The sequence below is a fragment of the Poromitra crassiceps genome (assembly GCF_964638095.1).
Source record: "Poromitra crassiceps genome assembly, chromosome: 27".
Classification (NCBI taxonomy): domain Eukaryota; kingdom Metazoa; phylum Chordata; class Actinopteri; order Beryciformes; family Melamphaidae; genus Poromitra; species Poromitra crassiceps.
In genome coordinates, this window is record NC_139650.1 from 9172100 (window position 1) to 9184599 (window position 12500).

At 45.5% G+C, this 12500-nt stretch overlaps 1 protein-coding gene and 1 pseudogene across 2 annotated transcripts in view; one reads left to right on the plus strand and one right to left on the minus strand.

The window, feature by feature from the left end:
- LOC310799422 (dihydropyridine-sensitive L-type skeletal muscle calcium channel subunit alpha-1-like) overlaps nucleotides 1-12500 on the minus strand; it is a gene marked incomplete at both ends in the record, with an annotated part of 54021 nt that overhangs the window by 30118 nt on the left and 11403 nt on the right. The window contains 5 exons of the mRNA XM_083662006.1: nucleotides 512-615; nucleotides 1170-1375; nucleotides 2153-2305; nucleotides 2848-2993; nucleotides 5079-5218. Of these exons, the coding sequence (XP_083518132.1) occupies nucleotides 512-615; nucleotides 1170-1375; nucleotides 2153-2305; nucleotides 2848-2993; nucleotides 5079-5218 (749 nt within the window). The remainder of the gene's footprint in view (nucleotides 1-511; nucleotides 616-1169; nucleotides 1376-2152; nucleotides 2306-2847; nucleotides 2994-5078; nucleotides 5219-12500) is intronic.
- The window catches only part of LOC310799332 (phospholipid phosphatase 1 pseudogene), a 14465-nt pseudogene continuing 8079 nt past the window's right edge, over nucleotides 6115-12500 (plus strand). Inside the window, exon 1 of the transcript in view lies at nucleotides 6115-6997. The product of the transcript in view is annotated as a phospholipid phosphatase 1 pseudogene (transcript). The remainder of the gene's footprint in view (nucleotides 6998-12500) is intronic.

Here is a 12500-nt window from a genome sequence, read left to right on the forward strand (position 1 = left end):
GAGATTGCTCCCTTGGATGATTATTAAGTCTGTGTCTGTCTAAACTCGCGTCAACAGGGGGCTCTCTCTCTCTCTCTCCTTACCGCCGGCCCGGCTACCCAGAAGTGAAACGCGGAAGTGAAACCCGGAAGTGAAACGCAGCTGCCTGCCTCGCCGTTTGCGCTGCCTAGCAACATAACATAAACAATGTGAACGCCACGCATATTCTCGCGAACATCTCTAGTTATATTCTAACAGGTTTTTTGGAAGTTATTTTGTGGTTATGGCCGAAGTGGCTGCTGCAAACCGTTTCATTTCACTTCCTGATCTTCCCTGGCCACAGAGAGACTAACACTGGCCGATTCACTCGGGGCTCAAGCGAGACTACTCTGCGTTGGTCTCGTCGACTATTAGAGGTAAGATGTGATGTATTGATATTAAATTTATACTGTTTAATAACAATCGAAAAAGTTGCTCGTAGCTGCTTTAATGTCAAGAGAAAATGACAGAATAGGAAAAGATGTATTCCTACCCACTGAGCACCCCCAGAACCAAATTCAGCACAAAGAAGGAGCCCACCAGGATCAGTGTGGTGAAAAAGATCCATGACCACTCCATTCCTATAGCGTCGTTCACCTGTGAAAGAAGGTGTGTTTGTTTATTCTGGGAAAGTGTTAAATGTAGAGAGAACATGAATTCTGGGGTAATAAAGTGCGCATGATATAAAACTTGACCTCGGGGTGTGTGTGTATGTTGATTGGTTCACTTGTAAAGGTGTCCAATCAGCTAAAGCCTAATTGTCCTGTCTGAACTTGACTTTCACAAGGAAGTTGAACCGGTGGTAAAACACTTCTCTAATCTGTAGGCTATACAGCCAACCCCGTATTTTTGCAGTAATACAAAAGTATCATGAACAGAGACTCTGGCCCACTGATGACTGGACTGTAGCGCTTATATAGACTGTGATGAGCTGTGTACAGCAGTATTAGGCTACCGCTACGACAACTCTGCTAGCACAGTCTGTACAACATCCAAGTGGTCTTCAACCATGTGTCGTCACTACTCAAGAATCTGCAGGGTTCCATTCCAGCCAATCAGCAGCTGAGTTCACTAACTACTTCCTCCTCTGTGCTTGAAGGGTGCGTTAAACTATTGGTCTCTGCGGTCATTGGTCGAGACTAATTGTTTACCCAGTAGAGGACGTCCGTCCAGCCTTGTGTGGTGATGCACTGGTAGACCGTCAGCATGGAGAAGCCCAGGTTGTCAAAGTGGGTGATGCCATGGTTTGGGCCCGGCCAGCCAACCCGACATTCAGTGCCGTTGATGGTACAACGCCGACCGTTCCCTGCTTGAGCACACGGAGCTGGCTTCTCATTCTCCACTGTGGCAATGATGTCTGAAGACCAGGAGAGCGGGACATGAGGAGCTAGGTTATTGTGTGTGTGTGTGTGTGTGTGTGTGTGTGTGTGTGTGTGTGTGTGTGTGTGTGTGTGTGTGTGCGTGCGTGCATGCGTGGTCATGGGGGAAAACGGGAGGATTTCCCCCACCCTGACCCATTGACCACGCGTCTATGACGAGACACCGCCTGAATGTATTCACCTTATGTAGCCACGCCCATTTGCCCCGGTTGTGTGGTCGTGTGACGACTTCCGGCTAAAAAAAAGGAAAAGAAAAAGGCCGGCTGCTCCAATATCATCTAACTCTGAATTAACTAATAATTTAACCAATTGTATGTAACATACCAAATAAAAGCAAACGGCAATGTCTAAGAATGCAATGCCATGTAACTGGATTCCAGGGAATTACGTTAACATCTGCAAGACCCAAGTGGCTCGAGCTGCGCTCGGAGGAGAGAAAACCATTTGAAGCTTTCTTTGTTGGAGTCCAGGTATGTTTTACAAGAAAGTGCTCATCATTGTCGACGATAACGTTATCTGACCTGGCTAACAGTGGATACTCTGCTTGCTTGCTGTGTACCGAGCTCAAAGTAGTAGGCTACGTTCTTTGTTTTACCCCCTGCACTGTCCGCTACAAAAACAAATGTCTTCTTCTAACGCTTGTATTTCACGCCGTGACCGCCGGAAGTGTTGACACAACCCGGAAGAATTTGGCCCACCCCCGCGTCTGAACATAAGGTGAATACTACCACTGAGCCACCAGGGTACCCGCATACTTGTGCCTGTGTGGTAGCAGGTCTTGTGCATTTTGCACTTGAAGAGCTCCAGACCCATAATTGAGTAGATGGTGACCATGAAGAGGACTAGCAGGGTGATGTGGAACAAAGGCAGCAGGGACTTCAGGATGGAGTTCATCACCACCTGCAGGCCTGGAGGGGAATAACACCATGCATCTCAAAATGGAACTCAAAAATCGTTTCAGAAATCACTGATTTTATAAACAGCTGATTTAACTAATAGTTCCTCCACAATAAGCCCCAAGAGGCCATCGTTTACATTGATTTTACAACAGCTAAGTCGCACAGCACCCCTTAAAGCTAATACAGTTAGGCTACTAGCCTACCTGGTAAGTTTTGAGCAACAAAAAATCCAATATTGATAAATAATTGTTCTTTCCCAAGTTATGTCCTTCAGCCACGACATAAAGCAGAAGGTTGCCAAGCAACACATAGATGCAGTTTGTGGCAGTAATCGCCCTGTGATACTGTGCGTGTTTATAGAGAATTTTACAAGGGCTTCGAACGCGCCTCGGCCAATCATATTCAAGGACCGGAACTACGGAATAAGGAAAATTTATTTTTGCCATGGTCCTTCTTTTTTTTATTACATTTTAATTTCATCATGTTGAGTAGGGTTTACCCTCCAAATGCACGACAGCAACTGAGTCAGAAATGGAAAATGGATGTCTTACTGGGGACTCCGGAGACCAGTCTGAGCGGTCGAAGGACTCTGAACGCTCGCAGGGCTTTCATGTCGAAGCCTCCACCACCTTTTTCTCCTACTGGTGCCTCCACTCCACTAAGGTGGTTGATGGCGTCCACGACCACAGTGAAAAGCCTGAAGAGACGGCATCCACAATACATACAGGTTTGATTACAGCATCCACAATACATACAGGTTTGATGCTTTTAACGATTTTTTTTATCCCATTTTTATCCCCCATTAGTGCTAATTTTAAATTGATTTATCCTGGTTGCTGCTCCACCCTCTGCTGGCCGAAACTGGCTCCATGCTTCCTCCGAGACATGGGCAGTTAGCCAGCCGCTTCTTTTCACCTGACAGGGGAAGCTTCACCGGTAGGACATAGCACGTGGGAGGATCACGCTATTCCAACCAGTTCCCCCTCCCTCCGAACAGGCGCCCCGAGCGACCAGAGGAGGCACCACTTCAACTACCAGGATATTGCATGTTTTGGTGAGGGGTTTGCTATACGAGGGATCAGCGTGACATCACTTGCCACCCAGAAATGCGGAACCCCGCGGCAGTTAATAGTATGAGTTGTGCCAAACAAACGTTAATATCTCAAAAACTATACATCACATCACTTATATTTTGACATTCTGAGTGAGAGCAGAAGTAGCTCAAGAGTTTGATGTATATATGCATGTCAAAGTTGTGTGAACTGTCGCAGTTTTTAAAATGTAAACAGAGTTAACTGGCTAGAGTCCGACACTCACGCCTCGCGCCACTTGTGCTCCATAGGGTTGCATTGCCGTTGCCACCCAGTGACGCGGTTTGTTTACCAAAATGCTGCTCGGCTGATCCCTCGTATATGAAGGAAACCCCCAGGGCGCACGGGGAGAACATGCAAACTCCACACAGAAAGGCCCTTTTGACGACCCCACCTGGGCGGTGGGCACTTGAGGACATGCGGACGGGCACACACTCCTTCAGCACTCACAGTGTCCCAGGTGGGAATCGAACCCAGGACCTTCTAGTTGTGAGGCGACTACCACTGCACCACCGTGCCCCTGTTTGACTGCTTTTCTCATGTGTCATTCAATCAGAAATAATAAAGCAAAAAGTGTGAGTTCAAGAGAATGGTTTCAGGTTATATAGAGTGTTTATGAGACTTGATGTTTCAGGTTATATAGAGTGTTTATGAGACTTGTTAGTTTCAGGTTATATAGAGTGTTTATGAGACTTGTTAGTTTCAGGTTATATACTGTAGAGTGTTTATGAGACTTGTTAGTTTATATAGAGTGTTTATGAGACTTGTTAGTTTCAGGTTATATACTGTAGAGTGTTTATGAGACTTGTTAGTTTATATAGAGTGTTTATGAGACTTGTTAGTGTCAGGTTATATAGAGTGTTTATGAGACTTGTTAGTGTCAGGTTATATAGAGTGTTTATGAGACTTGATGTTTCAGGTTATATAGAGTGTTTATGAGACTTGTTAGCTGAGCATCTTCTCAGGTTATATAGAGTGTTTATGAGACTTGTTAGCTGAGCTTCAGGTTATATAGAGTGTTTATGAGACTTGTTAGCTGAGCTTCAGGTTATATAGAGTGTTTATGAGACTTGTTAGCTGAGCTTCAGGTTATATAGAGTGTTTATGAGACTTGTTAGCTGAGCTTCAGGTTATATAGAGTGTTTATGAGACTTGTTAGCTGAGCTTCAGGTTATATAGAGTGTTTATGAGACTTGTTAGCTGAGCTTCAGGTTATATAGAGTGTTTATGAGACTTGTTAGCTGAGCTTCAGGTTATATAGAGTGTTTATGAGACTTGTTAGCTGAGCTTCAGGTTATATAGAGTGTTTATGAGACTTGTTAGCTGAGCTTCAGGTTATATAGAGTGTTTATGAGACTTGTTAGCTGAGCTTCAGGTTATATAGAGTGTTTATGAGACTTGTTAGCTGAGCTTCAGGTTATATAGAGTGTTTATGAGACTTGTTTATGAGACTTGTTATGAGACTTGTTAGCTGAGCATCTTCTCAGTTATGCTCCTCGAAAATAGTTCTCCTCACACAAGCTCTTATCTAAAGCTAATGAAAACAAATGAATTCCCATAGAACAAGTTTTTCCAAACACAATGAAAAGAAAGATTAAAGCAAATCTTGAGAGAGGGATACTGCCGTATTAGAAGAACGTGAAATTAAAAATGTATCGGGCACAGTACAAGTACACAACTCATCAACTTACCCAACAGATACACAAACAAAGTCCAATATGTTCCAACAATTTCTTAGATATGCGTCTGCATGGAAGAGAAATCCATATGCGACGATCTTCAGGAAACACTCAACAGAGAAGATGATGAGGAAGATGTACTCCAGACTTTCCTGTAAGACAACAACAATGACAGCTTTTGTTTTGAATCTGTGTAACTCACAAGTTATATCACTTGGAGCAGGCAGGGCATCCTGATTTCTTGTGTGAAAAACAAAATGGTTTCCTTAGAGCAGAGGTTCTCAAATGTTTTTCAGCCAAGGGCCCCTTACAAGATAGAAAATATTCCCGGGGACCCCCTCATTCTGATTTGTGATTTTGGGCTAAGCTTAATTGTTTCCACGATAGGTTTGTTAGATTAGAATGTAATCCATGAACCATTTTAGATTTAAAGCATAAAATATTTTCGTTGAACTATGAAGCTTTTACAAAAAAAAAAGTTTTTATTTTTATTTTCCTGAAAACTTTTCGCGGACCCACTGGCAAAGTGCCACGGAACCCCACTTGAGAACCACTGCCTTAGAGTTAGTGGATCCCCCCCCCCCCCCCCTATGGCATGGCCACAAGGGACAGAGGCATCTGAGGCTCTGTCCAGACTCCGTATGTATATACAGGTAGGCTATGTCTGTATGTTACATTGTTGCCCTATTTAACTGTTGCCTTATTGTCTATTTGTTGTTTGTTGTGATTTTGCATTTACCTACTGCACCTTGTCTGTAACGGAGCCCACAGCATAAGAATCTCACATGCGCGTACTAATTGTACAACGGAGTGACAATAAAAAATGTGAATCTATGTCTGTCCCCATGCACAAAAGAAAGAAAGAAAGAAAGAAAGACATCATTAGTGTCTATCACAAGTCATGCCGTACGCACAGAGCAATTGTGATGTCATCGGAGATGATGTCATCAGTGATGTCACTCAAGCAATTGTGATGTCATCAATACTTGATGCTGGCGACACGACGCTTTTATTAGACTGCGCGGCTTGTAGAGAGACAAGAGAAAGAATGTTTGAGACCAGATGCACCCCGTTTCTCCTGCTGGACATAGGCTGTCTAATTCTAGCGGTTCTGCCTCTGTTAGCCTTTAACCTGGGCAAGATCCGCCCCTACCAGAGGGGCTTCTTCTGTAATGACGACAGCATTAAGTACCCTTTCCATCCCAGCACAATCACCTCCACGGTGCTCTACACAGTGGGCCTCCTCCTGCCCATCAGCTGTATGATGATCGGGGAGTGTTCTGTTCATCTAGAGCGCATCAGATCCAAGCGCTCTTCCAGCAACAACAGCTACATTGCCTGTGTTTACAAAGACATCCGCACCTTCCTTTGTGGTGCTGCAATGAACCAATCATTGACTGAGATAGCCAAGTATTCTATTGGCCGCCTCAGGCCGCACTTCCTGGATGTGTGCAAACCTGACTGGAGCCTTATCAACTGTACAGCGGGGGGTTACATTGAAGACTTCACCTGCACCGGAGACAAGAGAATGGTCAATGAGGCAAGGCTATCCTTCTACTCTGGCCACTCTTCTGCCTCCATGTACTGCATGCTGTTCCTGGCTCTCTACCTCCAGGCGAGACTCCAGGCTAAATGGGCCCGGCGACTGAGACCCATGGTCCAGTTTTTCCTGATTGCTGCTTCAGTGTCCACAGGACTGTCCAGGGTGTCCGACAATAAACACCACTGGAGCGATGTGCTGACCGGGCTGCTGCTGGGAGCCCTCATGGCTATCCTGGTAGTCTTTGTTGCCTCCGACTTCTTCAAGGAGCACGTGACGCCCCAGAAGGAGGTCCAGATCCCCCACACCACCACACTCCAGGAGACCCCGAACAATGGGAACCTCTTTGACATCCCCAACCAACATGCAACGCAGGCCGGGTTTTACAGTGGTGCAAAAGCACGCATTGCACCCTTACTGTATTTTAATTCTCTGCATGCTCAGTTGAAAAGAGTGGTAAAAAAAATAAAAATAAAAATAAAAAGTCATAATAATATAAAACATTGGTAATGAACCATCAATCATATTCTATTGGAATGTATGGCTTTTTGACACCTATAGACCCCTTATACAGCTTGTCAACATTGAGCTGCGCGCGCAACGTGTAGGCAGAAAACCCTCAGCCCAGCATTCACAGACAGTGAAAAAGCCCCGCTGTCAGGACTGCTCTATGCCCATCTGCAACACAGTTATATTTTAGTTTTAAAATGCAGTTCTCGGCTTACTACCACAGCTTATCGCCTAGTGATAAGCAATGTTATGCATCGAAATTAACGTTGTTTAATGGGATATGTCTTACAGACCCATACGCACTGGCGCTGTCAATTGGCCAAGCCTAGTCATACATATCGTGCATTCCTTTATAACTGGGGATAGCGTAGATAATTATTCTGTAACTTGCAAAGATATATTGTTATGTTGATTATGCACACAACTCAATAATGACATTATGTAACGTTACTTGGTCGTTACCCGAGCGATGTGGCTGAGCAGCCTACAGCTACAGGCAGCTTACCTGATTATGAAGAGCACTACAAAGTTGGGCATTTTTAATGATGTCCTCGTTCCAATCAGTTCAACTCAATAATGACATTATTTAACGTTACTTCTTTCTTTTCTTTCTTTCTTTATTGGTTTATTGTGACGGGACAATGCACATTAATGGACATGTTCAGAAATACAGAAGCCTCTATATACAAAAACATGTAAATATGCCGGAGTTAGCTAATGCTAATTTACATCCGTTGTCCCCAATAAATATCAAAACAGTCACTCATTTCATTCATTCAACGCACAGACTGAAATATACATGTAACGTGTCATCGCAAAAGATACCACAGCATTACAGACATCAAAATTACAGCAAAACACAGACAGGATGTACGCAACAAACTGATATACCTGTAGCGTGTCATCGCAAGAGATACCACACATTACAGACATCAAAATTACAGCAAAACACAGACAGGATGTACATGCAGCATGTCAGTGCTAAAAGAAGAATACTACACCTTCCATTCGACAGGTTACAAGATAACAATACATAACTAACCGAGCGATGTGGCTGTTACTAGCAGCCTACTACAGTTTACCTGATATGAAATGAGCGAGCACTGCAAAGTCGGGCATTTTTAACGATTTCCTCTTTCGGCTTGCAACCAAAGACACCTACGGTTAGCATAAAAGCAGTATGAGTTGACGGGATTCGGTAAAACTTTAGTCCTTGCTTTTAATGCTAACCGTAGGTGTCTTTGGTTGCAAGCCGAAAGAGGAAATCGTTAAAAATGCCCGACTTTATAGTGCTCTTCATAATCAGGTAAGCTGCCTGAAACTGTAGGCTGCTCAGCCACATCGCTCGGTTAGTTAACGACCAAGTAACGTTACATAATGTCATTATTGAGTTGTGTGCATTATCAACATAACAATATATCTTTGCAAGTTACAGAATAATTATCTACGCTATCCCCAGTTATAAAGGAATGCACGATATGTATGACTAGGCTTGGCCAATTGACAGCGCCAGTGCGTATGGGTCTGTAAGACATATCCCATTAAACAACGTTAATTTCGATGCATAACATTGCTTATCACTAGGCGATAAGCTGTGGTAGTAAGCCGAGAACTGCATTTTAAAACTAAAATATAACTGTGTGTTGCAGATGGGCATAGAGCAGTCCTGACAGCGGGGCTTTTTCACTGTCTGTGAATGCTGGGCTGAGGGTTTTCTGCCTACACGTTGCGCACGCAGCTTGCTTTGTTGTCATTGTGACATAGGCGTATAATTGGTCTATATGTAACCTTTTAAGGTTGAGATAATTGTATTATCATTATATGATACATTTCATATATACATTTCCCAAAAGCATCTTCGTTACTCGTTACTATAAAATAAACAAACAGCTTGTGTTGTGGCGAATCAGTAGCCTGGCTAGCGAATCAGTGCTTCTGTCGTGTTGCAAGTTGCGTTTGACAATCGCTTACCGTCAGCACTTCCCAAGTCTTTTCATCCATGTTACAAGTTCCCACAGGCTGAAATCCGACGGTTAATTACTTTAAATCGTCTTTACATTGTGTCCAATTGAACCAGAATGACGGAATATGCCACCAGAAAACAAGAAAACAGGCGTCTCTTGAGGTAAACTTCAAATTAGTCAGGCGTCAATGCAGCCAGAACGTAAAAGTATAGGTCTTCCGCTTAAGGATTTCAAAATAAGATCCTAAGTGCTTTATTTGTTTCTCCAAAGGTGATAACCATTTTATTCTGAAAGTAAATCGTGGTATTTTCGTTGCTAGTCTGATGTAACTGTCGTTATTTTGTCACAGCCCAATAATAATGTAGCGATCCGGGGTTTGACGTGTAATGTGATGTGCAACCTAAGTGTCTGGATCGCAGCTAGGAACTGATGTGTGTGGGTGTGTTCCTAGGGGGAAGGGGATATATGTGACCAGCGGCCGGGGCGGAAGCGAGTCAGTGCCATGCGGCGAGCAGACCGGTTGTTGCGTCTAGAGCTAGCGTTGTGAAGCTAGCTGCTAGGGGCAGTCAGGCCAGGGTGGGCGAGCTGACCGGGTGGTTTAGAGCTAGCAGCGAAGCTAGCTGCTAGGAGCGTGTATTGTGAAGACAAGAATAAAGAGCCTGTACCAACTTCAAGTCTCCAGTTCCTTGGACGAATACCTACTTCGTTACATTGGTGTCAGACAGTAAAGCGGTAACGCCTCTGATTCGGCCGAGAGGGGAGAGGGTGAGAAGGAACGGCAAAAGAGACGGGTGGTGCGGCTTTTTGGCTCTACAAACTGGCGCTAGTAAGTTAGCTACCAGGGGTGCTAACTGCTAACTGCTAGCTGCAACCACGTGCGATGGTGCGCGGAGAATCAAGTATCTCCGGAGAATGGCCATCGGTGAACGGGAGGAAAGGAGAGCTGACGGCGGGGATCAGCTCGATGCTGGCGGGCATGGAGGCCCGTGTGTTGAGAGAGGTCGGACGGCTGGTGCAAGAGACTCCTGCCTGGGCAGTGGAGGTGATGCGGGCGCTGCGAGAAGTCATGCAGCGGGTGGACTTGATGAGCGCGGAGGTAATGCAGCGGGGAGAGCGGCCGGAAGAGCCACGAAAGAGACTGTGTTGGACCTGCAGAGAGCCGGGCCACGTGGCGAGGTGGTGCCGATGCGGTTCCGGGAGACGGACCGGGTATGCGGGACAACGACATGGACAGCAGGGAGCCTGCTGGACATGTAGCGAGACTGGACATCTAGCCAGAGAGTGTCCAAAGGCTGTCGGAGATCGGGGGACAGCGGGAGAAGAGAGACGTGCAGGCGGCAGACAGGTGAGGCTTTGTTGGGCTTGCCAGTCGCCTGAACATTTAGCTAGAGACTGCACTAAGAGTGCGAACGCTGGAAGAGACACACAGCCAGGGGAGCAGCCTGAGCTACAAGCAGCGGAGCAACGGGGCAGTACAGAGCCGATTGTGCTGGGCAGGAGAGTGACTGTTGAGCCGGCCCAGGCTAGCTGCTCTGGAGCGGGGATCGTTTTGAACAGCCAGAGGGAAGTGAGCGACATCACCTGCAATGCTGTTACAGTCGGGGGAGCGGCGCTCGTGTCCCCGGGGGAGCGAGAGGGGTCAACGCTGGAGGAGCCGGCCCAACCATGCCGCTACACAACCCCCACGGCTGCACTGCAGAAAGTCGAGGCGGAGATCGACGCCGATGGTGTCCGCCCTGCTGTCCTCAACACGCCGCCCCCTGGGGGAGCGGGACGGGAGGACGAGCGAGTGCGAGGCCGGGAGGACGACGCCAGGGTCAGCTGGAGAGTCGACGGGCGCGAGTGGAGACCGGAGGACGAGGATGTCGATCCGGTGCTCGTTCGTGCATTTGCTATTGGAACAAACAAAAAGGGGGGACCGAAAAGAGTGCTTCAGGGGAATTGGTGAAGCTGGGAAAAGGGGGGATGGAAATGGGGTTTAAAAAAGAAAAGCTAAGGGAAATGTGGGTTGAATTGAAATGTGTGAAAAAGAAAGGCAATAATGAAAAACTAGACATTTTGGAGTGCCTAATGGGAAACTAGACATTATGGGGGTACCTAATGGAAAACTAGACATTACGGAGTACCTGATGCAAACTGGACATTATGACGGGGGTGTTGGGAAGAAAGAAGGAATTGTTTGTGGGAATTAGAATTTGATGTGGTGACGGGGGAAAAATGTTATGGGGTTGGTGTGTTTTGGTACAGGGGGATATGTGTGGGTTGTGGGTGCCAGCGTGGGAGCTGGCTATGTCGAGAGGGGATAATGTAGCGATCCGGGGTTTGACGTGTAATGTGATGTGCAACCTAAGTGTCTGGATCGCAGCTAGGAACTGATGTGTGTGGGTGTGTTCCTAGGGGGAAGGGGATATATGTGACCAGCGGCCGGGGCGGAAGCGAGTCAGTGCCATGCGGCGAGCAGACCGGTTGTTGCGTCTAGAGCTAGCGTTGTGAAGCTAGCTGCTAGGGGCAGTCAGGCCAGGGTGGGCGAGCTGACCGGGTGGTTTAGAGCTAGCAGCGAAGCTAGCTGCTAGGAGCGTGTATTGTGAAGACAAGAATAAAGAGCCTGTACCAACTTCAAGTCTCCAGTTCCTTGGACGAATACCTACTTCGTTACAATACTGTCAGTGTTTCAGAAAGGTAACTCAGTTTCAATTTAGAGTGATTACATTGCTTAACTGTTTATCTGGCCGTGACAATATCCAGGCATATAGCTATATGGAGGAGAAGTCCATGATGGACGGTGATTATGATGATGATGATGATGATGATTATTTTATTATTATTATATATTTGGAGATATCTCATCGCATGATAGCCTAAAGCAGGCACTTGTGCCAAAAGCTGCAGTCAGTTCAAATGGCAGACTATAAGGTAAATATGTAAGCAAACTCACAATAAAGCTAAGAATTCTGAAAATCCGAGCCGCTTGCTTTCTTATAAACAGATTTACTTGTACTTTTACTTTCAATACTTTTAAGTACATTTAATATAAAAAAAATACTTTTGTTACTTAAGTACAGAAAATATTAGCTACTTTAAGACTTTTACTCAAGTAATATTTTAATGGGTTACTTTGACTTTTACCCAAGTCATTTTCTGGTAAGGTATCTATACTTTTACTCAAGTATGGATTTGGAGTACTTTATACACTGTCTGCTTACGTATTCCTGCCTGGGTTAAAGTGGCTAGAGCCATAGAGAAAGAGGGAGCTCCACAAAATGGCTCTTGGTGGCTTCTGAAGAAAAATGTACTCATAATCTAAAACTTGATCATTAAAACAGTTGTTTTTTTATTGTTTGACTCTGAAGAAGACGCTGCTCGCGTCGATACGTTAGTTTTTGTACCTTATTCAATTTGTTTGCCAGTGATTTGGTGTGC